Source organism: Chaetodon trifascialis, chromosome 6, assembly GCF_039877785.1.
Source record: "Chaetodon trifascialis isolate fChaTrf1 chromosome 6, fChaTrf1.hap1, whole genome shotgun sequence".
NCBI classification, from domain to species: domain Eukaryota; kingdom Metazoa; phylum Chordata; class Actinopteri; order Chaetodontiformes; family Chaetodontidae; genus Chaetodon; species Chaetodon trifascialis.
In genome coordinates, this window is record NC_092061.1 from 12282777 (window position 1) to 12310150 (window position 27374).

General features: G+C 40.7%; 1 protein-coding gene across 1 annotated transcript; it reads right to left on the bottom strand.

Annotated features, from left to right (window-relative positions):
* Positions 1 to 309: 309 nt before the first annotated feature.
* Positions 310 to 26810, bottom strand: fancc (FA complementation group C). Its single transcript, XM_070965128.1, has 16 exons — positions 26658 to 26810; positions 23338 to 23566; positions 19171 to 19258; positions 18893 to 18987; positions 13778 to 13885; positions 13607 to 13671; positions 12123 to 12287; positions 11796 to 11949; positions 7897 to 7952; positions 7678 to 7777; positions 6315 to 6390; positions 4318 to 4426; positions 2409 to 2583; positions 1338 to 1550; positions 551 to 747; positions 310 to 410 (listed from the first exon to the last, which is right to left on the bottom strand). Exons 2-15 carry the CDS (start codon positions 23533 to 23535, stop codon positions 556 to 558), a joined length of 1794 nt encoding a protein of 597 aa, XP_070821229.1. The 5' UTR covers positions 23536 to 23566; positions 26658 to 26810; the 3' UTR covers positions 310 to 410; positions 551 to 555.
* Between the last annotated feature and the right edge of the window lie 564 nt (positions 26811 to 27374).

Consider the following 27374-nt stretch of genomic DNA (forward strand, 5'->3'; position numbering starts at 1 on the left):
AGAAATGGCGTTACAGTTAATTTACATTTTATCATATATTCAGTGCTGTCGGAATATGATTTTCATATAAGCTCAAATAATAATTATACAAAGAAGGTGGCTGTCCCGTCTTCCAAACCTGAGCGCCTTTCAGTCAGCGAGTGTGGTGTGAAGGATTCATATTGTGGGACAATTCTATGAGTGGGAGGACTCAGACACGTTGTACGAGCTGCTGCTTCTTTGCAGTGTGATCTGTCACTGCTCAAGCATCCTTATGGGCCTTGTGGTTGCGTTTTGTGTGCATGTGTGTGTGTATAATTGCAGCCTCTTCACATAATCTGTCCTCGCCGTGCTGTTTTGACACACTCCTGTCATTGCACCGCAGCACATCTACACAAGAGTGTGGCTATTTGTCATTCTGCAAAGGTGCCCTGAAAAAACCCAGAGGAGTGAGGATGAACTCACTGCTGTGTGGTTATGTGGATTAATATGTGTGTGTGTGTGTGTGTGTGTGTGTGTGTGTGTGCGTGTGTGTGTGTGTGTGTGTGCGTGCGGGGGTACGCGCTCCCACCTGTTTTACAGTGCGTGTGCTTGGTTCTTAGCTGGGCTCGATGCTGCATGCATATGCGTTAGCGTGTTCTGAAGTGCCTTGATCCTGAGATGAACTCTGTTAGCGTCGCTTGATGAGCAGCTTCCTTCGTTTAGTCTCAGCTCCAGTGAGCTGAGGACACATGCTGCTTCATCGACCAGACCAGACCCATCCACCACCTGCACTGACACACGCACACACACAAGCAGACAAAACATAGCGACTGTGACGGAAAACTTGGTTTCTGTAACGCATTATTTCAAAAAAGAGAAGGGAAATTGATGTCATGTTTGTATATTTCATGATTTTTATCCACATCGAAATGATTAGAGCCCATCTGTCATCCAAAAATCAAGCAACGGTGTACATGGAATAAGAGATTTGGATAAAAGAGTTTTGCAGAACACATACACTTACCTCTAAGAATCAATTCATCGAACATAAAAGGCACAATCCAAATAATATTTATATTTATTTATAGTTTGACTATTATGGTGCATTACATGTTACTTTATTTGCATTGTCTATTTTAAAAGCACAATCTTGAACTTTATTATGCTTTCACTTTAAAGGAACCTTTCATGTAAATCACAGACTTAAAAAGAAAATGCTTTCAGTATGTGGAACTTGTCAGGAGATTGTTTCTTCAGTTGCTGTTTCCAGCATCAAGAATGAACCTCCAGTCTCAAAGATTTATTTCATAGTAGAATAAAATGTAAATTTTGTGCAGGATTTGAACCGATTTTTTTAAAACAGATCGTTGCCTCACCGCCTGAAAAATCTCTGTTGATCCACTCAGCGCCCGTTGGAAGAAAACATCAAAGTTGACTAAGAGGTTGAGGATCAATAATGGAGACAGCGACGGCTGCTGTGGTTGTGGTGACAGCAGAGCGACCAATGCCTGCAGGCGGTCAACAGGAAGAGGACGAGCTGAGACCAAGAAAAGGGAGTGTAGGCGGTCCAAGGCGTCTCTGGCCTGCACCTGGAAACAGAGGTCACATGACAAATCAGGTCAGCCGACAGATGTGTATATATAGACCACGAGGAATCAAGAAGCGCTGCATTAAGTATCGTTCCTGCAAATAAAAATCAATAGATTAGTAACTCACGAATGATGAGCAAAGACAACCCCGTGTGATTTGAACGCACGGTCGTAATGGGAGAGATGGCGGTGACGACGGCGAGTCTCCCAGGGTTATGAGAGGAGGCGGACAAACAGGAGACAGACATGAAACTCAGGCCAGCTGGCCAGACACTCAGTGGGAAATCAATACTACATCACCTTTTCACCCGGCTCCCCTCCCTCATCTGTATCTCGCTACTGTCTCATTCTCTCCCTCTCAGATCGGGTTCATCCATAATTTATTCTTTAATGTGTTATTCTTCTTTCTCCGTATCTGTTCTGTGGCTTTAAACGACGACTCACCTGCCAAGAGCAAATACCAGACCATCGCGTTGTTGAGTTATGATAGTGCACATGCTGTAGACAGGCTATCTGAGATGATATCCACACTGCTGCCCCTCCAGTCAAATCAAACAGATCTCAGAACTTCAAGACGGTGCATTATTTCCAGCGAAGTAACATGAGCTAGAGTCTACAGCCCCGCTAACAGCTCTGGGAGTCTGGGCACAGTGGTGCTTTGAGCTAAATGCTAATGTCAGCATGCTAACACACTCACAATGATAAGACAACAGAGTTTGGGAGGAAGAAAACAGATAAGTTCCTCACCACCAGTAAAACCTCATGGATCTCATCCTATCTGATGAATGTCATTAGTTTTGTATTTTAGCATGGCTACAAGGACATGAAAATAATTCCTCTTCCTGAAGAAATTCTTACCAGCTGTAGGTCTCTGTGGTGCCCTCTGTTGGTGGGGTGATGGTAGAAGGTCAGCAGCCACAGGAGGGGCCCACAGTCCTCAGGCCCTGATGTCACCAGCAGCTGGACAGCCACCTGCACCCAGTGGGCACACTGCACCAGCAGGAACCAGGCCTCGAACACTGTGTGGTGCCCCCTACTGGACAGGAGGAGAAACAATGCTCAGCTGCACAGGTAGAGAGCTGCCTATTCATCAACTATCTTAATGTTAAAAATTCATTCTTGACCTTGGAAACAGAGTTTTGACTAAAACAGTTCTTATCACAAGGTCCAGATACTTGAATTTTCCAGAACTTTCAGACAAATGTAACCTTCAACAGCGGATGGAGATTCATGTGACTGAAATTTTAGGGTCACATGATAAAAGCTAATCCGCCGACATGACACCTGAACAAACTCAATCCACTAATAAGGGCTATAAGATGTGGCTGAAAACTCTGGAAAAACTAAGAAGAGAGAATATTTGTCAAATCAATTATCTTTTATTCAATTTCATGCAGTCCTGCCGGAACTGAGTGAAGGGTGACGAGCACAGAAAGTGGGATAGCAAGAGGGAGAACATGACTCGAGCCGAGATGACGAGTCAATGGACCAACAAGTCTTTCAAGTTATTTGAGCAAAAATGACAAATATGTCCTGGTCCTTTATCTTTGCATTCCACTAATAATTAAAATAAAGGGGAAACTGGACTTATTTGGGTTTGTAAACCATTTTTGTACTTTTTGGATGCTGACTCTACATAACGCAGCTCTCTTTTTTCTACCTTTGGTTGAGTGTAATGTTTTTTTCTTCTACCTTGTGGTTCCAGCTTATATGACAGCTAACAATAACTCGTTTGGTCTGAAGAATCAAGATGATGTGAAGATGTCATCATCTACTGTGATGGGCATATTTCAGTATTCTCTGAGGACAGATTAATCAGTATTAAATATGACTGTTATTTGCAGCCTTAAAAGAAATTCCAAAGTAGTTACATACCGGGCATTAATTCAGCATGTAATATATGTTCTGTCCTAAACAAGGACAGAGCACATATTTTCTTGGCAAAACTGGACTGAACATGAGTGCCACAGATTACTATAAAATGTATGTAAAAAAAAGTTTGCAAGGCTACCGGATGGACTGAGATTTGGCAGAGAGTTGCGACAAGTATATGACTGAAAGTTATAGGAGCGACAGAGATCTCTCTCTCTCTCTCAAATTTCCCTCATACCATCATTAGAGCTGTCTTCCTCATCTCCCCTCTTTCCCTTTGGCTCTGAAATACGAACAGCAGCACCCCTCTGCAGGGCCCTGGCAGCTGCATCTTCGCTCAGAGGAACACAACATACTGCTTTCCCACCGCTGGCTTGGAACAATGTTTTGGGAATTTTGCATGGAGCTCCAGAATGAAGTGGTGGTGGGGATAATGGGCGCTGTTAAAAACCGCAGCTGGAGGGTATCAAGTCAGCCGTCTCCATCTCGAGGACATCAACTGCTTTCTGCTTTTTATCTGCATGCCCTATCCTCTTTTTCCCTAAATCCAGTCGAGGCTACTCACTCTCTGCTTTTCTCTATTTCGTGTTAATATGGCATCTTTTCCTCTGTCCGCTTTGTTGTTGCTTCTCAGGTTCTTCTTCTACATTCCTTTTCTCACTCTTATTGAGCTTTCCACAGCTCTCCCTTTCCCAAGCTAATAGCTTCTAATGAGCACTTGGAGGAGCCCTGCAGTGCACCAGGACCTCTCTGCTGCGATGCAAGGGGAAAATATCTGACGAACCACCCCCTCAACAGCAGCTAATGGAAATAAGAATGCTACACAGGCATTCAGTCGGGTGGTGGAAACAGACACACATTAACACAACTCTCTGCGAGCCCTCCTCACACTAACCTGGTGCAACTGCTGCTGTCTCCATCTTCCTCCTCTTCCTCCTCTGTCAGTCTCTGTAATGAGCCGCTGAGCCAGTTCAGGTGATGCCTCCAAGCCTCCTGAGGCATCTCTGCAAAAACACATTCACACAGACAGACATAGAAATGACTTGTAGCACATACATGTACTTCTTGCTATCAATCAGTATTCTGTCAATGTTCAAGGAATAATTCAACATTATGGAAAATACATTTATTCGCTTTCTGTCTCAGAGTTCAATAAGAAGCTGGATGCCACTCTCCAGCCTGCAGCCGGTTAGCTTAGCTTTGCACAAAGATTGGAAATGGACAAACATGTATATTTTATGCTTGTTTCATACACAAAAAAACTGAAGAGAGAGCTGTGGTTTGATGGGCAGTTATGTGCACGACTATTTGTTGCCCAGGTGCACTAACATCCTGAAAACTCTGGTTGCCTGGCAGCCTGATGGCGACGTCAAGACACCAAGAAGTCATCGCTTCAGAGTCGGACCAAGAAATTGTCCCAGTACGTATCTGTGTGTAACACCACAAACTGTCACTTTTACACATGAGCTGCAACTTACGATTACTTTCATTATTGATTAACTTGAGAGTTATTTCATGAGTAAGTGGTTGTTTTTTCGGACAGAAACCAGGCTAACTGTTTCCAGTCTTTATGCCAAGCTAACTGACTGCTGACGGTAGCTTCATGTTTACTGTACAGACATAAAGGTGGTATAAATCTTCTCATTGAACTCTGAGCAAAAAAGATAGTACGCATGTTTCCCAAAATGTCAAATTATTGTTATGTTAAGATGAAGAATACATCCAAATAAAAGACACACTCAGGAGGGGAAGTTACTGCTGTCCAGAGGGCAACACGAGTCAATTTTGCACAACTTTCTAAATATCAGGTACAAGTATTTTCCAAGCAGAACTGGATCAACTGAGCTACTGCTTGCAATTACTTTTTTCCTGTTTTTCAGCTATTATGTTTAACTGCTTAAAGGGCCAGAATGGTGTTTGTCACATGCCGCATTGTTCTGTCAAAAACAACTTTCCTATCACAGACCAAAATGTTGCATTAAAACCCTGCCGAACTGACACTTCAAGGTGACTAACAAACAAATATTTCAAATGCTTGATATCTTGACCCAGGTTTTCGCCCCAGGCTGCGTTGTAACAATGCAAAGCGTCGACTTAATTTATGGCTTTTTCAGAGGGAGCACAAATCATGATAAAACCTCAAATCTTCTACTTTTCACAGTCCTGTTTCCATTCAGTCTCTGCTGAAAAATTGCCCTTCACCACACACATGCACACGCACACACGCACACACACACACACACACACACACACACACACACACACACACACACACACACACACACACACACACACACACACACAGAGTAATAATTAACTCAGAGTTCTGGCTGGGCTCCAGTGTGTCCCTAAATGGCCCCATTCATGTAAATCATTCCTGCCTACAGGCCCGTCTGGGCACACACTGATAAGCACCGCTCTGCTGTGCCCCTGCACTCACCTACTGTGCATCCCTTCAGTAGTAAAGATTCCCAAACATAAACACTGGCAATACATATTCAGCACAGATAATGTAGATTCTTCTTAATGAGAAAACATAAAAATCGTGAATTGGTGTGTTTGTGTAAGACGATTAATGGTTCCAGTTATTTACAATTATTGTAGCTTATGCAACACAAGAAACTAATTAAACGTCTGTATAGATATCACATGAGGACCGACACTGCTCATTTTGAGAATATTTAAGCTTAACTCCTTTTCCACCTTCGGTCAACTTCTATATTTGACATAAAACACTTAACTAACTATAATTGATTAGCAAGAACAAGACACACAGGAGCCCATTCAGTCTACAGCAGGAAAACTGTGTTGACACACAGTTAAAGAATACCTGGGTAGACTTTTCCTCACAATACAGAGTCTTGTGCATTGTGTCAGAGTGCACACACTGACCTGACGGCAGGGTCAAGAGAGGAGCCAGCAAACTCTGAGGAGGCTGTGGGAAGAAGGCCTTCAAAGGTACACTCGTCTGAAACAACACAAATCACAAATTTCCCAGCGCTCCATAAATGTAAATCATACTTATCTTGAAGTCAGACGTCACTGTGCTCCAAAAGCCTGAAAAATGACATTTTGAATGGGAGGCTGTGTAACGGTGATGCAGTGGGTGCTAATGTGTAATGTAGCATGTAATAGGTAGCGTTTAGTGCAGTGTGACAACAGCCATTAAAACTGAGTCCAGAGTAAATCCACTGTAGCACTGCCATCTACTGGTTAACAGAGAAGAAAGGGAGTTGAGCTATATTCATGAAGCCATGCAGCAGGTAATACATCACATCTACGTCCCAACACATCTGTTTTTTTGGCCTTGTGACGTTAACAGCTGGCATGTGAGTGCCAGATAATGCCCTGCACTCACACAGGATGTATATCTGAGAGCATCTGCTGGTGCTGAGGGTTTAGCAAATGTTGAAAAGTACATAGTGACACCTGAGTGTAACAGCTCACTGTGGTTTCCACACATTGCAGGTGTTTTATTTGCGCAAAGTTATTATCTGCAAATTGATGATTTAAAAGCAATTTGCATCTATTGTCTTGGAGGCAGAGGTGTGAACCGCAGCTAGTGTTGTGTGAAAGCAGCGAGCTCCCGGCTGGAGATCGAGTGATAATGATGTGGAGGATTCATCAAATGTTAAGTGAATTTGCCTGCAGAGGGGAGGTAATTTTTCATCGGCCTGTGTGCACATCCAACCCTGCGGCACAAAAGTAACCAGCCTTTCATTTCCAGCAAAGATGGTGGATAAGAAAAACTGGACAGCTGTTGTAAACTTCAGAATTTGTTAAAGTAGGTGAAGGTCTCATCTTCTGAGGCACTGAGGCACTGAGGCACCAAAATCATCAGGAGTACCATTAACACTGCAGCATCGGGACAAAAATAGATGTCTGCTGTTTATAACCTCACTAGGCTTTAATATTTAGGATTTCATTACCTGAAAAGACCTCTGTGTTTTTGCACTTAATGCAAGCAAAAAAAGGTGGAGAGTAGTGACAAGAAAACAGGATTTTTTTATTTTGACGTATGATAATTAAATATTTTTGTGTTTCAGACTGTTGGTCAGTGCAAACAAGGAATATCAATTTGTCAATTTTTTGACTTGAGCTTTATTCACTATTTTCTGAATCAGAAGACAAATCAATTAATCAAAAGAACATGGAAAGATGAATTCATAATGAAAATAACCACTGGCTGCAGCCTTAAAAGAAACAAATATTCATGTTAGACTTTCACATCTTTTGTTGAGAAGTTGAGGCCTACCTGATGCTTCAGCTGTGCCAGCTCCCTGAGGAAATGGCTAGTAAAGCTTTGGATGAGATACTTCACAGACTGAGTCCCTTCAGCTTGCTTAAGGATGGACCTGTGACACACACACACACACGGACACACACCATTGCATTTTTAATTTACAGATAAAAGCAAGCCTTCCGAAGGACAACACATGTTCATAATGTCATAATGAAAAGCAGCAGCTCTCACCTGAAGATGTCGTTCACAACCAAGAATATGGAGCAGTGCTGAGCGCAGGCTTTAGGCTGAAACACACAAAAATACAATTCATCAAGTCCTCAAAATCATGCTGCTTTAGAGATACAAAAATCTGCATCCATTGTAACTAATTCAAAGGCAGACAAATGTTAACCCCCAAATACTAGCCACTGGGTGTCACCAGTGCATCGTCTACAAGCCTCCCTGCCATGAAGGGACTCCTCCATGTTCCCAGTTCCCCCCATTAACCACTCAGTTCACCACTCTGTCAGTCCTGCCTTCACACACACACACACTAGTCTCTCATCTCTGCCTAATGCACAATCTTCATGTGTTTTAGATTTAACACATTCTAAAACGCCCCAGCGCAAACATTTAACAGCTGCATTGTTCATGTCTGCCTCCCTCTCCATGTTTAGATTTCTTCTGGTTCCTAATTATTCTCCCTGTCACCCCCCACACACTTATACAGGGACATATGCTCCACTATGGGGGGAGCACATGAAGCTTACTTTACAGACTTGAATCCTGCAGTAGAGGGGAGACTACAAAGAGGGCTACAATCAGTTATGAGCAAGCTTTGTATTTATTTGATTTTCTCCCAACCAATTAAAAACCTGCCTTGTAGTAAAGTGTAAACTGCATATTACAATGATTATAATACATCAATGCCAAATATGTACCAATAACCTACAACCTGTTTCTATAAAAGTGCCAGACCAATTACAGTCATAGTGAGTTTGACCAAACAGCCCCACCCAGTGTTTATATGGTGTCATTACAACATTCCCACATACAAATCAAGTGTTTTCAACCTCAGTTTTGACATGTCTGTTTCTTTTTTGTCCCCTCAGACCAGAAAACAGCATTAATCAAACAAAGCCCTACATTGGCACATGGCTTAAGTATGTCAGTGTGATTCTGCGTATGCGGGTCGCATGGCAGCGTGCATGCATGTGTGCGAACTGTCATGGTTCCCGCTAGTGAAAACAGATGGGGTTTTTTTGAGCGTCCTCCTCCATACCTTACCACTAACACTTCAAGGAGGGTCAATTACAGCACACAACAAACATCCTGTTTTTGGCAGTAAGGCCCAGGAAGTGAGTGTTTATTGTTATTGGGCCTGTGTCTCTCACTGGATCACAGTGGGTTGGGACGAGCCAAAACGAGGAATGTGGACCTAATTTCATGTTTCCCATTTTTGATTGCAGTTTAAACAAGAGAGTGAAAGGGAGGCGAGGAGGGAGACAAGCCAGTCAACTCAGACGCCTCTCCCTTTTTTTTTTTTTTTTTTTTTTACTCTTGCACACGTGTACGCCAACAGAGCCTCGCATACACAGACACACGTGTGAAAGGCACATCTGAGATCCAAACAACCTGAAGGCTAAGTGAAACCTGAATGTATGCCTCCCAACAACAGACACGCTATACCAGATGCAATATCATAAACAAAGCACAGCGACCGGAGGCATATGTGTGTCAGGGTTTGCATGCGTACATGTGCGTGTGACCTAGCAAGGTGATAAAAACAGAGGTCAATCGGAGACGGATGAGAGGATAAAGAAAAAGATCCATGACAGAAGAGACAAGTAAACAGTCAACCATTGCCTCTCCATCCATCTCTCATGTGCGCACGCACACACACACACACACACACACACACACACACACACACACACACACACACACACACACACACACACACACATATACATACTATACGTAAATAGAGTTTGATCAACTGTTTACGGAAATTTCCAACATAGCTCCTACAAACTCAAGATGAGGGAATCAAGTGTAATCAACGGCCAGGTATATTCCTGTACGTGCAGTGTTAGTAACACATGTACACATGTACACCAGTGTGTTCCAATCTATCTTCAGCTTTGGGAACAGTTCCTGAACTGAAACAGTGTGCATTGCAAGGCTGTCATGCATGCAGCTCAAGCAGACCATCACTCCAGGAAAACAGGAGTGACACAACTGACAAACTTCACCCAAGTTACCGTGAGGCAGGTAAATTCTTCTTTCCAACCACCGCTCTGCTAACCTTTATAGCGACCAAAGGCAATGCAATCAGTGACCTCTGTAAACAGGACGCCATTCACAACTGTACATACTTGGTATTGTATTGCTGGGCACAGACGTTTGGCACAAACAATATGTAGAAAACATGTCAACATGGATTAATCTACTCCCCTCTACTCTATTTTTCATGTCATGTCTACTTTGTGAATTATTACTCGGTTTAGATTGTGGTGGACTTTGTTGCATCTAATTTCAGTGTTTTGTCTGTGTTTTCTTGAACTGTCTAGTTTCAGTGACACATTTAATTATTTTATTCTTATCTTTTCTTCCCACAATAGTTGTACTAATTTGTCTAAAGTGTTCCAAGTTATTGTGGGATAAAAAAAAGAGGAGGCCCTGGTGGCCAAGTAAAAGGAGCACAAATTACTGCTGGTATTTTCTGATTGCATTGTAGTTATGAGGAAATCATCCTCACAAACTGGTCATAACAATCAATAAATCAAAAATCACTTCTGACTTTTGAACTGGGCACGATCTTAAGTTATATGAAGTGAGGAGTGGCCAAGGACTCAAGCGACACAGAGTTCAGTACTTACCCAGCACAGTAAAGGCTGTGTAGCACAAGCCAAATGATGTGAGATGCAGTTTGGAGCTCGCCAAATTATGTGAGATGCATGCAGAGCAAAGCCAAATGGTGTGAGTTAGCCAGGCAAAAACAGTCAATAAAGATCCACCAAAAAAGCGACGGAATGCTTCCAAGAACTATGCATATGAAAACACTACAACTCCATACCTCATAATAAAAATGAGCAGGCCTTATAGTCAAACTGTTTGGTTTCACAGTTTACAAAGCAGTTCAAAGTCGAGCAAAACACATATGGAGTCTGCAGTGATTTCTGATGTGAGACTCTATAATTCAGGGCAGATGAGTCAAGCTATGTACATAACAAACCCATTTAACAGCAGCAATATGTCACCAATTTATCAACAGTCTTAAATGCTGCCAATTCATGCAGCAGTAAAATGGCTGATATACAGCACGATATCCTACACATTTCCCACCAGCTCTAACAAACTCACCAGTGCATTTTAGATATTTTTCATACACTTCAAATGCGCTCTTATTATCTGACCACAATGTCAGGTCTTCAAATAGAGGACAGTATATTTAGGCTTTTGGCATGGTTGTAATGGGCTACTTCCTTGCCATCTTAATGCTGCCAAAATTGTTGTTCATGGAGGTAAATGAAAACTAGATGAGATTCAAACCATGTGTTTCACTGCACTTGCCTAGACATCACTTGTAAAAAGCTGGTTTGAAACAAAACCAGACATTTCATCTATAAACTAAACCAGAGCTGAAATGATCAGTCAATTGATGGATTAATTGATTGACAGAAAGTGTATATGTAGTCATTTGGATAATTGATTAACTGTTTTTCAAGCAAAAAATGCCAAAGATCACACATTCCTGTTTCTCAAATATGAAGATTTCCTCTTGTTTTCAGGTTTATATCATTGTCAACTAAAGATAATTCAGCTTTGGACTGTTGGTTGGACAAAACAAACAATTTGAAATGTCACCTTGGGCTCTGAGGAATTGTGATTAGGCATTTTTTCACCATTTCTTGACTCTAAGATTAACAGAGAAAATCTGAAAATTATTAAGAATTAAGTGTGACGTGTGTTAGTTGTAGCCCTAAAAGAAATAAAATAGTTATATTCTGGGCATCAATTCAGTGTTCAGCTGATGTTTAAACATGAACACATATTTTCAGCAAGTCTGATCAAATCCATGACTGAAATAAATGACTTTATGATTCCTAAGTTGTAATTGTACTTCATCACAATAAATGACCCACCAGCAGTGACTGTGCCAGTTGCTGCTCCAGCCTCTGAACTGTTGAATCCCTGTTGGGGAGACACTCCAGCAGACTGAGCACTGCGTCCTCCAGGCTGGACAGGCTGTGATACCAGAGAGAGACGACTGTCTGCTCCTCCAATGACAAGCACTGGCTGGAGAGAAAAAAAAAAAAAAAAAAAGCACTGACATGATCATCACATTGCATCTGAAATACTGCAGCTACAAACATGATTCTGTGTTTGGACAGAACTTATGAGAAATGCTTTCTGGAAATGTACGCTACAGCCTAACAGGAACTCAGCACCTGTGTGCCCCCTTACCATACCTAGCATAAGAAGACCTTAGAGCCTCCAGGAAGTCCTCACTGAGTGCTGCCCTGACACAAGCCACTGGCTGCTGCAGCAATGCGGCAATGAGCGGAGCAGCCTCGGGACAAGTGACCAGGGGGACACAAGCCTCTGATGTGGCTAGAATGCTGTCACATGAACACCTGCAAAGAGTCACATAGACAAAATCTGTGTTATCAGGAACTTCTCATCAATCACCCTAAACATCTGTGTGCCTTCATCCTTTCCAGCAAAATATACTTTTTGTGTATTTTAAAGAAGATTTAAACTGACTTTAAGGGCCAGTGTGTAGGATTTAGTGGCATCTAGGCTTCACTCCAGTGGCTGCGAAAAAAATCTTGTCCACTCTTTTAGAGTGCTTTCAATAATATCTCAAACTCTGTCCTGAAAATCATTAACACATCCCTTGAAACTGGTTTCTGCCCCGAGGCTCCCAAAACTGCTGTCGTGAAACCTCTGCTGAAACGGCCTCATCTTGACTGTGGAGTCATAAGCAATTATAGGCCCATATCAAACCTCCCATTCTGAAATAAGATATTCCAGCAACAGTCGAAAGAAAATTAGGGATGCAGGCTTTGTCCGAAACGCCCCAAAGCTCTGAAACACACAACCTACTTGATTTTGTGCATTCTATGTAATCTATTTTCACCTAAAAGTCCATTGAAAGGCACTGCTGGTTTTCTACCAAAACCCCACCAAAAAGAAAACTGGAGACTTTTTTCAGATGTGCACCCAAACAGTGGAACAGCCTACACACTTCACACACTTCAAACATCTGTCTTTAACCTTCACTTTTTCAAGCACCACTTACTACAACTTGCATGCTTAATTTGGTGGCCCACATGCTGTTTCTGAATGACCTTTTATGTCTCTAAATGTCTTTTTATTAGTTGATTATGACTTTAAATGCCTTACTTTTGGATGTGCTTGGATGTCTTGGTTAATTTTTTTTTTAAAGACCTTTTATCCCTTTTTTTTTAGCTGATTGTGCTGTTAAATGTATTTTCAATTGTAAATATTCTTATTTTTCTGTGACTGCATGCTAATGAAAACACAACTATGAATAATATGTTACAATTCAGCCAATAAAAGGCCCTAAATCCTAACTCACACAAGACCTTTAAGACTTTTATGATCACAACATACACACCACTCTGCATACTAACTATAAGCTGGTGGGGGAAACTAGTTTCCACTACAGCTGCAACAATTAGTCAATTAATTAGCAACTATTTTGATAGTGGATTAATTGCTTGGGTTTTTTTCAAACAAAAATGACAAAAATCCTCTGCTTTCAGCTTTGATAATGTTAGGATTTTATTGTTTTCTCTGTTGTATAGCACTGTAAACTGAATATTTTTGGGTTTTGGTCTGTAGGTCATCAAAAACAAGACATATGAAGCATATTAATCAATAATTAAAATAATTGTTAGCTGCAGTCTTAGTTTCTACTGTGCTGTACCTTTGATTTATGTCGTCCAGAGACCTGCAGCTCTTTCCAATATTTTGCTGCAACAGTGCAACCCTCTGAAATGCAGGAAAGAGCACAATTTGCATATATGTCCAGATTATTACATACACTGTGTATCAATGCAAGCAAGAATTAAGCAAACAGCAACAAAGGGCAAAATACCTTTCTCAGGACTTTGAGATGGTACTCTTTAGGTGGTACACCCATATGCTTCATTAATGCCTGCGCTGCAGTATCGTCTTCTTCTGTAGCAAGCTGACACAACACTTTCTGCAGGAGGGCGGGCAACACAAGGTGCAGCATATTATTGGCGCTGTATGTGTATATATCCATAACAGTGGACAAGACTTTAATACAATCTGCCCAAACCCCAAGATCTATAACATCAAAGCTAATTAGTTACTGGAATATAGGATGACTCTGTTGGCGTCACATCGTTTGAACCCCATGAGTGGATAAAAGGCATTCCAGTAAGTGAGAATGTATGGACAGCATATGAGCAGCTTCAGAAATGAACATTCTTTGTTACAGCGGGCCTCTGTGTTTTACAAGAATTTTTCAGAAGGGGCCTCATCATACACTGATAAAACTAGACCAATAAACTCAGCTGATTCTCGGCTGTGAAAAAGGGAGACATAATGAGGGAACAAAGAGAGGGAACACTAGACACTTAATGTAAGTTATAATGTTACAAGAGTGGCTCTCAAACCTTTTGGATTTCAGCTTTTTCTCACAAAATGTGTTGCTGGGGGATGGTTTATCTAACATCATTTGAAAGGCAAAAGAAGGTTAAAAAAACAGACTTATTTTACGTTCAATGTCAACATTCTTAAAAATAACAACACTCCACACAGCATTCAGAGGTCGAATGATTAATAAACTGAGTGTTTGGCAAGAAAATCATCTGTTGGTATTCACTCAGAAATGTGATGAAAACCTATTACTTTGAATTAGGGACTGATTTAGTCCTCTCTATCTGACCACAATGAGTTGATTCACTGGTACAAGTTGAAAAGTGTGATCCAAAAGAAACAGCCGAGGCCTCACATCTTCAATGCACATCTGTTTTAAAACTCCCATGAACAAAAACAAAGAAACATCCACACCACTAAAGGGAGACCAAAAAAGAACAAATCCCTTTCAAACTGCAGATAAAAGGAGATCAACAAGAGATGAGGGGAGAAAGAGATTGAGAGAGGCACAATATGTAAAGGAAAAAAAAAAAAACAAGCGAAGGAGGAAAAACCAAAATCCCAGGCAGAGGAGCGCTGCAGTGCTGTGTGGTTTCTTTGGCCTGGCCCTACAGCACGCCAATGCTTGCCCTCCACATAGTCTTACAAAACAACCCCAATCACTACCATCTGAGCACCCTCAAACCGTGCACACTGAGTCCATGCAAAACCAATCACACTTCTCCCACCCTTGGTAAGCAGGCACAGTGAGGCTGGGGGATAAGTGAGGGAATGAAGGTTGGTTAGAAGGAATGGCAGAGAGAGACTGGAAGGCACTGCGATGGCTGTATTTGGAGCGGAGAGAAAAGGGTGTGGTCAGCAGAGGAATGGGATGAAGGGCAAATGCATAGATGGATGGCAAATACTTTAGGTCAAAAGTCATCTTTCTCTCACAGAAAAACAGCAACCGAGCTGGCTTTTGGGGGCTTGGACATGCTGCTGCCATAGAAATTATCCCTCCATAAATCTAAAATTAAAACAGAGGATGTAGAAAAATGCACAAGGCAAAGACTTGGGTTGGTTTTGATGGGTGCCTGTTAACAATTACTAAGCCATGATTGAATTCTCCCAAAACCAATGAAAGACTCAAGTATAGCCTCAGATGGTCAAAACAGCAGAGACAAAAAGAGGGAAGATGAAATGAGGGAAAAGAGCAGAGAAATGTCAGGATGATGAGGCAAAATAATGAAGTTACAAGCAATTGTGCTCAAACTGACATAGGGTGCATTAAAGAAACATGTAATTTTAAAAATTGCCTTTTCCTCCTAAATTAAAGACCAAATCGACAATCTTTTGACCGTATGAATTTGTGGTATTTTGACATACATAACTAAAAAGGTTGGCATATAAATGGAAAATCTGCAGTCTGTGTGTATCTCACTTGATCGAGAGGGAAAATATAGGTTTTGACAACAATTTTAATATTCCAACCCCGTGTTTTGTTTGCGTGTGTCTGTTTGTGTGTCAGGGTGGGGGGTATCTTTTTTTTTTTTTTTTTTTTTTTTTTAAATTGTATTCAAATGGTGCTTCAAAATAAAAGCAAAGCGCTTAGATCTCACTGTAAAGTCTGAATGCATTTAGTCCAAATGACATCACACAAGCACAATTAATTTAATCCTAAATCTACTGTGAGATCGATGTTTTGGGAAACAGGCTTATCAGCTTTCTTGTCAAGAATTAGAGGAGAACATCGATGTGACTCTCCTGTCTGTGTGTTAAGTATGGAAGAGGCGATTAGCTTAGCTGAGCACAAAACGTGGAAACACACGGACACAGCAAAATGAAAATATATGATTTCATAGCGTAACTATTTCTTAAAGAACAACAGTTTATCCGTCCACCCAGTATCTGTGCAGCGCTTGCTCACAGTGACGACAAGATGTCAGAAAGTTATTACTCATGGCTGCTGGTAGTCAAGAATTAATTACAACAGGTAACTCCCTGTTTTTATACGGACTAACACAAGCTATTTCTTTAAGTTAAAGTAACAATAATTTCAGAAAGTCAGACTTACTGAAAGATGCCACCCAAGAGGAAACAAAAAAATGAAAGGGGAAGAATTATTGTCACAAAGACATTTCTACAAGTGTAGCAGCCAATGTGGGCAAAAGCAAAAGCTGCCACAGTGAGTCAGTAAAGATACACGTCAAAGACTAAACGATCAAACTGTCCATCCTCTGGTCCTCTAATATTACACTCTTACTGCTTTACTACAAAGATCATGTCATGTGACTGCGGCACTGTGTGGTCCCCCTGCTAGCACAGGATGTGTAGAGAAACAGACTGATTGAGCTAATGACTATCTGACATAGCCTGCAGCTATGTGGCTGTACCCAGCATTCATCAAACCCAGTGAGAACACTCAGATGTGGAGAGGAGAGCCAGACAGGGAGGGCAGAACGCAGGGGAGAAAAGGCAAAATGCTCTGCACCCTATCAGAATTTAAAGGCAAAAATATATGCGGCTACAAACAGTATATACAGTAGCAGTTAAACACGTGTTTTTTGCACAAATACTCACAAACATATGCAAGCAACATGCACAAACTTACACAAACACAGTATTTAGGTGCCACTTAAAACCAGACCATCAGTCTATTACGGAGGCAGCAAGAAAACAATGTTGGGGAGCAAGATCAGACAGGGCTAACAGAAAACAGGCTGCATTCTGCATTCCAGGACAGGCAGTCCAACACAACACAGACACGGGGAGAGACACAGAGACAGACCATCTCTGGCCTAAAACCATACATCTGCCCTGCTCCCCCAGACAGGATGAGCTGCGGTGAATAGGCTTTTTTGTGCTTCCCGCCATTCCTGTCATTTGCGGGGAGTGGAAGCCTCTTTGGAGGAGAAGGAGAATGAGAAGAAACTGCAGAGTTGTTTATGAGCGTACTGTATGTTTGCTTTTTGGACACTTCCATCTGGTAGTTCTGCAAATTTAGTTTGAGTGGACCCAGTGAACCCTTTAACTCATCACTGCTGTGACTAAAGCAGTCCACTACAATTAACTACATCTATACAATGTTGAAAATACAAGATTAGGAAAGCAAAAATGGTTTTCTATGGAGAGTGATTTACAAAAGGACCCTTCTTCCAAAATTTTATCCTTGATATTTAAAAAAAATACTGAAAACAATATTAATGCACTTGCAGTTTAAAATGGAAATCTATACACCATGCCCGCTTCCCTGCACATTCACACAGACGTGCATATATGCAGACATAGACCCATACAAAAACACACAGCCATACTATAGACACAAACACAATCATGCACACGTGTACTCCACTTCCCCTCCAATGGGTCAAAGACCATCTGGCAAATTCTAGCTTTACTTTCAAGGCACTGTTTTAATTAGTAAGATGTTTTATTAGATGAGAAATTAATCAAAAGAATACAAACACACAGTTAATCTGGCAAAAATGTGAAAGTTCCACACTGTTTATCATAAGCCATCTGTGTGAACCCTCTCAAAGTTGAAAATTGCAGAATCTTTTCTTCCCTCTTTCCCTCCTTTGTGTGCGCGCCTTGAAAGCACACAGTGAGCAAGATCAACTAACAACTAATATAAAGGCTGATCCTTCTCTGGTGACAAGAGGCAGTGAAACAGACAAATTTAATTTGCTTTCAAAATATGTTTTACAGTTTTGGGCACAAAAGGCTTAGACTAACAGAGACCCAATCTCCCTCATTCATCATCCATGTCCCATTGGAGAGGAAACTCAGAGGGCTGGCGAGCGAACTTCTATTAAAAGTAAATTAGACAGAAAATCTCTTCAGCAGCCCAAAGGCAGTCTACGATTCTTTATAGGAGTATTTGGGATGATATTCAAGAACTAATTAGGGAATAAACAGCAAACAGATCAGTGCTGAAGAATATGAGAGAAGGCATATGATGGATGATTGGAAGACAACTAAATAATGTTATGAATGGGTGGCTCTTACTGTACCTCCTACTGTATTGATGGCTGCGTCTCAAGCTTTCTTGGTACCCACTTCAATGTGTCTCTTGCACAAGTATTGTAAATGTAAAGTAGCAAAAATTGGTATTGAAGGCTTGTTATCTCCGCCAGACATAAGCTAATCATGAAGTTTGGTCGTATGTGTGCATGTGCGTATCTGTTTGTCCGTCTGCTCACAGCTAATCTTGGATAGCACTGAACCCATCTGCCCAATATCTTTTGTGCACATTTATGACTGTACGCTCAAGGACCTCCCGTGGTTATGGTGATTCAGAATTTTTGAAAAAACAAATTTATAGACTGCTCTGGTTTACAGTATACTGCCATTGACAGCTGACTCCTCGCTCCTCTTAAATGACTGGAAGGGGCTGCAAGTGATCAACGACTGTTAGGGCATTTCCACGCAAGTGTGAGCACACGTGTCCTTTTATGTTAACCACATGGAATCATTTATCAAAAAATATAAATATATCTTATCCTTTATCTATTTATTGTTTTTCTTAATCACTAATATTATGTCTACCTACTTTACTCCAGTCAAAATTCTCTATAAATAGACATAGAGAAAGTCCAGTCCATACCCGTATCCACTGGTTGGCTTTTCTTTCCACAGCATTCCCTGGATGCTCTGAGTACAGTCCCCACAGACACTGGAACAACAACCCTCTGCTTGTAGCTGCAGACAAGAAGACATCACAAATCACAGCAGATTTTCAAAGTTCATATGTCTCTCTATGTATGGTAGATTTCTGGCTTCATATTTCATATTACGCAAAAAATACACAAATTTACAAAATGCGTTAGTCTGGACCTGATCCCTCCACTATAACCCACAAAGTTTTTCAAAGGGTGCACTCACCATCAGCAGTGACACAATGGTTCCAGCACAGTCGGCCAAGAAACTGGCCTACGAATGGCAGCCTCCTCATGGTCTCTGCTGTGGAGCTCTTAGGGACAGAACAGGGGAAAACTGATTTAACAGTCTGCATGTTTTGTTTTTTTGTTTTTTTTTCATTTTTGACACCCTTACACCTGTGATCCTGCTATCTTGCCTTCCCCCATCAGCCACATAATCAGATTCCAACATGACAGAAGTGGAGCCAATTTAAGAAATTAAACCCCTTTCATTCTTTCATTGTATTATAGATGTTTACACCTCCTCATCTGTTTCATCTTCTTTTGTTTTATTCAAACTATCACAAGTTTTCTTAAAGACTGTGGATACTGAGCTGAATAGCAGGCACATCCACAGGTGCACAGTACATTACTCATGCATCACCTTTATTTCCTGTGTTGCCTGTGAGTTCCCGCCCTAGTGTCAACAGTGAGAGATACACAGCGCAGAACAGGGCTCTGGCCGAGGGTGCCATATACCTGTAAGGGTTTAACTATGTGTGTGTCTGTCTTGTTTATCCAGCTCAACACAACACCAACGACCATGTGATTCATTTCACCTCACAGCCAATTAAAACATCCAGGAGGTTTCAAGCTCGGACAGAAAGTGCATTTCAGAAGTTGAGTAACCTTAAGTCCTGACTTTATATGCATTTCAGTTTTGAAAATATTTCATTTTCCCAGCTGAACTGAAATGTATGCAAAACAAGACCTGTCTATACTATTTTGAGTGTAACTGAATACCAAAAAAAAGCCCAATTAAGGATGTAGTAATACGTTTCTGGGTTTAATACATGAACACAGAGCACATTATGTTTTACAATATGATGACTGCAGTGGAACATACAGAAAACAGATCAAAGAGGTGACGTATTACTTAAATTTACAAGCGTGTCTGCACACGTGTGCATGAATCATGGTGAGGTGCATTTACAGTATTCTTTAGTATTAATCCCATATTGACAGCCTATTTCGTATATTTCACCTCTGAGCTAATTAAACTGTGGAGAACTTTGAGAACTCCAGCTTTGATGCCAGAGAAGCCCACACAAAGAAATCTGACATAAGCCAGATGTAATTGAATCAGCGTGCTGTTGCTCAACTTAAGATGATCAATCACACAAAAACACTCTTGTATAAATACCTCTGTTTTGGCTAGAAATAAAAAGCATTTTTGTCACCACTATTCGAGAAGGTGAAACTTAGGTACAGAGTCTGTCGTGTCATTTGGAAAAATGCTGACTTTTAAGAGAGAAATGTTCAGTTCGCAGTACTACAGCAGTATTTCTGAGTTAGGAAGAAAAGATGATGGGGAAATGGAAGAAGAAATGGGGGGAAAAGGTTGGTGCAAAGCCAATATGCATCAATCTTATTCCACGCACCTTTCATCAGAAATAATCACAGAGCACTGAGCAAACATGGCTTCACTGTAGCTCTGGATAAAAAGAAGACGTTAAGGTAACTTTAGGCCTGTATGTTCAAAAAGAGCATCAGTAAGACAAGGAAATTACTTGACTCACTCAAGTGGATGAGATCACCATTAATGGGAAGCAGAATGGTAATAGGCCAAGTAGAGTTTCTCTAAATGCCCCCAGTCTGCCCCCCACAACACCACCAATGCTGTCTGGAACACAGCCCTCACACTCAGCCTTCCTATGAATCCAACAACACATGATAAACGTTGTGTGAGAGTATACATGTGCATTTGTGTGTCATTGACGCAACTAAAAAGGAATGTTCATTTACAATAAGAACTTTACTAATGCTTTGTGACTGCAGGAATGCCCATACGAATGAGCAATCACAACAGAAAGTAATTATCACTGACTATCAGGGCCAAATCACCATCAAAGCCTTGTCAACATTGTCCCTAATTATAAATGGGCTTTGAGACAATGTATCTTGTCTTGATTAGGAACAGACATCTCAGACAGAAGTGACTGATTATGTACTAGCTGGGGAGGGAAATGGGACAAGTTTATAGACAACGATGAAGAGAACAGTGAGGAAACACTTCTGTCCCTGACATCACTAAACCACAATCAAAGTAGCCCTACCATTAAATAGCAAAGTTACTATGGTGAGAACATAAATATACACTAGTGTGTCGCTGAGTTCCCCCCACCCTGCATCTATCTTACTTTGGGCAGCAGGATTTTCCGATCAATTCCTTTGAGGAGTGGTGTAATAGTGCAGCAGTGGTGTAGCGACCATGGTAAAAAAAAAAAAAAAAAAAAAAAAAAAAAAACTTCTACTCCTAACGCTCTTTAAAGGAATACCTCATCATTTAAGGAAATGAGCTTATTTGCATTCTTGCCTAGAGTTAAATGAGAGGGTCGATAGCACTCTCCGATCTCTTCAAAATGAAGCTGGGCAAGCAGGAGGATAAATTAGCTTAGCACAAACAGTGCAAATAGGGGGAAACAGCTAGCCTGGCTTTGCCCAAGGGTAACTAAATCCACCAACCAGCCCCTCTACACCCGACAAATTCACAAGCTATATATCTCATTATTAGTTATACATCTCATTTGTTTAATCCTTACAAAAACTGAAGAGAAAAATGCCAATTTATGATTTAATGTTATGTGCCGCGCCATTTCCTGGATGGGCAAAGTGACATCCTCCATCTCCACAGTGATGACAAGACTTCAGGAAGTTACTGCGCCCGGCCAAGAAATAGGCTGACACATAAACTGTCCGTAAAATGTTGAATTCTCGTGTTTTATACTTCAGTTTTGTATGGATTAAACAAGCAAGATATGCTTTTATGCTATGCTATGCTTTTATGAATTGCTTTATGTTAAGATAAACTGACAAGTTGTTGGTTGCAACTTCATACTGCAGATTCAAAAGGCAGATATGAGACTGGTATCGATCTTCGCATCAAACTATGAGAAAGAAAGCAAATAAAAGTAGTGCATTATTGAGATTTGAAACTTTTTCCATTTTTCTAACCAAGTGTAAGCCTGGGAATTAATAATAATTAGGAGTATTTCTTAGGACATAAGCCACAGGAAAGTTGTTAAGTCATCAAAGGATGCAAAATGCTGCCAAGAAGCAGGGTATCCTCAGCTGGTCTTTTATGAGCCCACTGCCAGTAAAAAGGATTTCAACCCAATTAAGCTATACCATTCTTTTCTCTTTCTTTGTATCCGCTCCATCATCCTACACATGCTGACACCTCTGCATGACATAAACCCAGAATAATTCTAACAGAGAAGGAGACAGACAGATAAAAATAATAGCCAGTCAGTGCTCTCATCTATAAAAATATATGGCAAGTTGCCAAAGAAGAGAGAAAGCAGAAAGTAAGACAGACACCGAGAGTGATTCTAACCATCACCAGAGTGTTACAGTAAAACATATGGACTGTAGAGAATCACGACTGTAAGACTAACAAGAAAAAGATTTCTTACGTGAGAAAAAGCATATATTATGTGAAAGAGAAATGTGGGAGAAAATTTGCAACAACAAGCAGCAAGACAGAGAGTCCTACGGTGCAAGAGCTGGAAGGAGGAGGCAAGGTCGCAGTAACACTGAAATCTCACAGTCCCGCACCCCTCCTGTCCTCTGCCCCCTTCCCAAATTTGCTGGACCTGATATGGGGATACATTAGGTTAGCACCGGAGGTCCCAGTGCGGCTATTACCTGACTAACTCAACACTGCAGCACTGCCAGCCACACATACACAGCCTCTGCACAGCACAGAGCAGCCTCTGTTAGCGGGAACCTTCCAACGCTGGACTAACTGTTCATGCCCTGGCTTGGACAAAGAGTGAGCGTGTGAGCATATGAGCGTGTGTGCGCGTGTGCACGTGTGCGCGTGTGTGCTAGATGTACTTGTGTTTGAATTAACTTAGCGCTTCATTAATCAGATGGCTGTTTGGCTGTTAGGTCAAAATGATTAACTGTTAATTTATTTCATTAGGTAAGGTGTGTTGAGACTGTAAAACAGGCCTCTCGGTGGACATGGACCATTTTATTAGACTTAACAGGCATGTGGGAAATAAAGTGTAGAACCGAGACTATCCAAATCTGTCAAGAATATAAATCGCAGAGCTGCCCTTGCGTTGTGAAAAAGTTAAAAAAGAGCAGATACAAAGACCAAGCTTAACATTTCACAGTAGCTCACCATGTTGTTGATATGTGTGAGGAGTTGCTGGAGGAAATCGCTCAGTCGTCTCAGGTGCAGGCAGGTGTCTTTCTGAAAGCCTGGGCTGTCAGCTTGGCCCCAAGCCACTGCTTTGTCCAGCCAGAACTGCGTCTCCTGGACGTTCAACAGGGCCTCTGTCGTTTCTTGGAGCTGGATCAGTGGCTGCAGCTGAGACATTTTGCTTCTTGTCCAGGTGAATGGTTGAGATCTGGTGAGATAAAGAACAACAAGACAATAATCAAGCCCAAGGATTACGCACAAAAAACACATATATCATCTTTACTTTGTGGCTATTAGCCAATGCAAACATTTTTACATTGTGATCTTTATGTCAGATAATATTTCAACGTGTAATATCAGCATCCCCAGATGTTTTAAAGAGATTCAGGCTTTTGCATAGCGTTTTATAGCAGAGGTGGGCCAACTTGCCTCAAATAAAGACTACTAGGAGCGCAATGGAGCAATATCTATCAGCTGGTCCAGATTTTTTTGTTATCATGCAAGTGCACAGGATGCACATACATGCCCACGAGCATGTGGGCAATGCAATTTACACTCCCAGCAGTTTCGTTTTAATCCACTGATCGACAATGCTACAACAGTATCAGCCATAACCACAAAATCTAACATTGAAAATAAAATTCTCCATAGAAAAATCTCCTCCTGCTTCTTTTTAACTGGCTAACATACTACTCATTGAGAATTTTGCCTGGGAAAATGTAAACATAGGCTAATCCGGTCTGCTAACCAAAAAGCGTTTTGTTTGATTTTGCAGGGAATCAGACCTGGTGACAAGACAACAAGAATAACTAGAAAGAAATAGACGAACTTCTGCACTGAAATTCTCTCCCTCAAAATACACAGTTATACAAATATATCTGGCTAAACCAACATCAGACAATACTATCAGTCTGCCAATGTAACTGCTGGGCTCCACTTTATATTGTGTATGTGTGGCCCTGATCATCCCCCATTTTTTATTAGAGCATAAGTGGATACAATAATAATAATTGGAAGTAATAACAAGTGGAAAATAAACACAAGCACAGTGTGTTACTCTGGTTATGTTAAACTTATTACCACAAAATAATGATCAAACTTTTAAGCTCCAGGTGATCAAGGCCAACTGAGAAATAAACAGTACATTCTTCACCTTTAATGATGACGGAGAGAAAAACGTGGGGAGGGGGGGCAGATCACAAGGGTGTGTGTGAGGATGTGTTTCACGTTTGTATATAGCCTGAGAATGGTGTGTGTGTGTGTGTGTGTGTGTGTGTGTGTGTGTGTGTGTGTGTGTGTGTGTGTGTGTGTGTGTGTGTGTGTGTGTGTGTGTGTGTGTGTGTGTGTCTGTTGTTTTTTGCCATAATGACAGGTCTGTGTGAGACACCACGGGGTTGTGTTTTATGATCACCTCATTGCACACAATTTGTTTAATGTCTTGCCATCATCTCTGCTGGAAAGCCCCTATGGCTCGCTGATGTGAATATATAAATACTCATTTTCAGGGCGGAAAAAAAAAAAACCCAACCAAATTAGGAACAAACGACTCTTGTTGACTTGTGTTAGGGCTCAGTTTTCAGTAAAGCAGAGATGGAAAAGAACTGCATGCTGAATATCTAAGTATCTGAAAGTCTAATCCACAATCTCTGTCACATACAGACAGTTGCATGTGTACACGGGCATATATATACTGTACTTACATAAAGTTGTTAAGTGCAAACGCATGTCACACAGGCAAAAAAAATATGTACATGAACATAAACACATTCGACAGCAGCTCTGGTGTTGGCTAACATTCTGGAGCAGGAACGAGATGTGACTGGTCAAATATTATCTTTGAAGATTTGTTAAACTAAGTTTGTGGACTTTGGGTAAGGGTGAGTTTGCTGTTCCAATTATGAGATTGTTGACATTATTTCTGTATAATCAAATCAGTTAAACATCACTTTCTACAAATTTACTTCTGTATGCTTGGGTATGTTATATTTAAGAACACCTGGATTACATGAAGCTAATGTAATGGTTGTCTCAATAGTAGTCATAAAAGCAACAGTTTTGTTCAGCTAATTTAGGGTAATGTAATTAAATATTTTTTCATGATTTTACGCCTACAATGTAATATTTATTAGACCATGTGTCAAAACACACCTATTAAACGAATGAGTGGAGAAACATTACTAATACAGATGCATCCATACTGAATACCTATTATGGATTCTGGATCAATATGTGCTCTTGACCACCATCACCAAAATGCCAAATGCAGGAATAACGAATGGAGCTTCCAGAAACTTCTATGCCAAAGAGCTGTTCTGGCAGCTTGTGGCACCTTCCCAACTAACCCCTTGTTGAGGTTACAACTGATGATCATTTTTAGTATCTATGACTGATTTTTATGGATTAAATGATTGATTGATCAACTGGATGATGGTTTAGCATAGAGAATGTCACAAAATTGTGCAAAAAACTTCTTACTGAGGCAGCAACTGATTATTTTCATTACAGGTTAATTTGATCACAATTTCCAAAAACCCAGATATTGTCCAACCACAGTCCAAAACCCAAAGATATTCAGTTTCCTATGGCATAATACAAAAAACAATATCAAATCATCACATCTAAGGATATTGAACAAGATAATATTTTGCATTTTTGCTTGATTGGATACTTAAAAATAAGTGACTATCAAAATATTTGTTGATTAGAATCAACTAACTGCTTCAGATCAATCCTTTACCTTTACAGGGATGTTTTTAAGAGAAAAGACAGAGATTCCTATAGTCTAACTTAAAGAGAGCATCTGCAGCAACAGGAGCTTAACCGACACTCCTGTCTGCTGAGTCTAGAAATACTTCCTTTGCTGACCCTATCATCAACATCTACGCTCTGTATATGGAAACACACGAACATATAAACACAAAGACCCACGAGCTTTGTCACTATTAAAGTGATAAAAAGCAAATAACTCCTTTTTACCTGACAGTTTCCAGACACACACTACCTTACCTTGCTTAGCAACACTTTCGGGTGCAACTACTACACTACACCACAGGATGCCAGTATTTACTCCACTCTACTGCAGTTAGACACGTTGAAAACTCGTCCAATTTAAGTACACAAAAGAACAACAAAATACATCTGTTGTATGTCAGCGTCGTTATGCCTCGGTGAATACACCCGTGTTTTATTCTTCTTTGCAAGGAGTTAGCTACCGTTATTTCGGTTGTTAGCTTGTTAGCAAGTTAACCACCCTACAGTCACATAAACGTCAGCTAAAGCAGCTTCAAATGTGGACTTACATGGAAACAAGACGTGCAGCTATAAAAGTGAAATCTTTATAGGGCAGAAGTCAGCTGTATCCATTCTTTCTATATGTCTTTAGAAGAGAAGACAAGCCTTTCGTTACGCGATGTAAACAAACTGAACTTCCCTCCTCTCTCGGAGTTCCGTGTATGGAAGAAGACGATTGGCTGAGAAGCGCATTACCCACAACCGGCCTCCCTGCAGTGCCTGCTGGGAAATTGAGTAAGGTGGCTGTAGGGACAATGCTCCGCTGAAAGGCCACGAGCTGCCACACAAATAGAAGATATATTATGTGCTAATTTGGTTACCACTTGTAAAAATGTTTTTTCAAACTTCAAACATGCAAGTTTGGCATAATAACCTTTAAAATATCAGGCAATTTATAGTGTTATTTTACAATTAGTTAATATTAATTATTATTAAAGTACTGAATCTTTAATGTTTGATAATTTGATCCAAATTAAGGTGTGGATACAGGAATTTCGTGTGCATGCATTCCAAGCATTAATGAAATTCTAACAGAATAATTTAATCCATATTTTCACATTTTCATTTTTGTCAGATTTTTAAAATAACACTTTTTAAGATCTGTTTTTAAACCTGTCATCCACTCATTAGCAGTTCAAGGGTCTGAAGGAATTGGAAGTGCCTTGAACAATGATGACCATGCTGTATGTCTAAGTGTGTGTATAATGAATAATCCTTTTTGAAAA

Coding starts and splice junctions, on each gene's coding strand:
- fancc (XM_070965128.1), bottom strand. CDS start 23,535: ATGTCTCAGCTGCAGCCACTGATCCAGCTCCAAGAAACGACAGAGGCC. Junction 11,950..12,122: donor CTAAGGTCTTCTTATGCTAG/GTATGGTAAGGG, acceptor TTTTCTCTCCAG/CCAGTGCTTGTCATTGGAGG. Junction 748..1,337: donor CAACAGAGATTTTTCAGGCG/GTGAGGCAACGA, acceptor GTGTCAGTGCAG/GTGGTGGATGGGTCTGGTCT.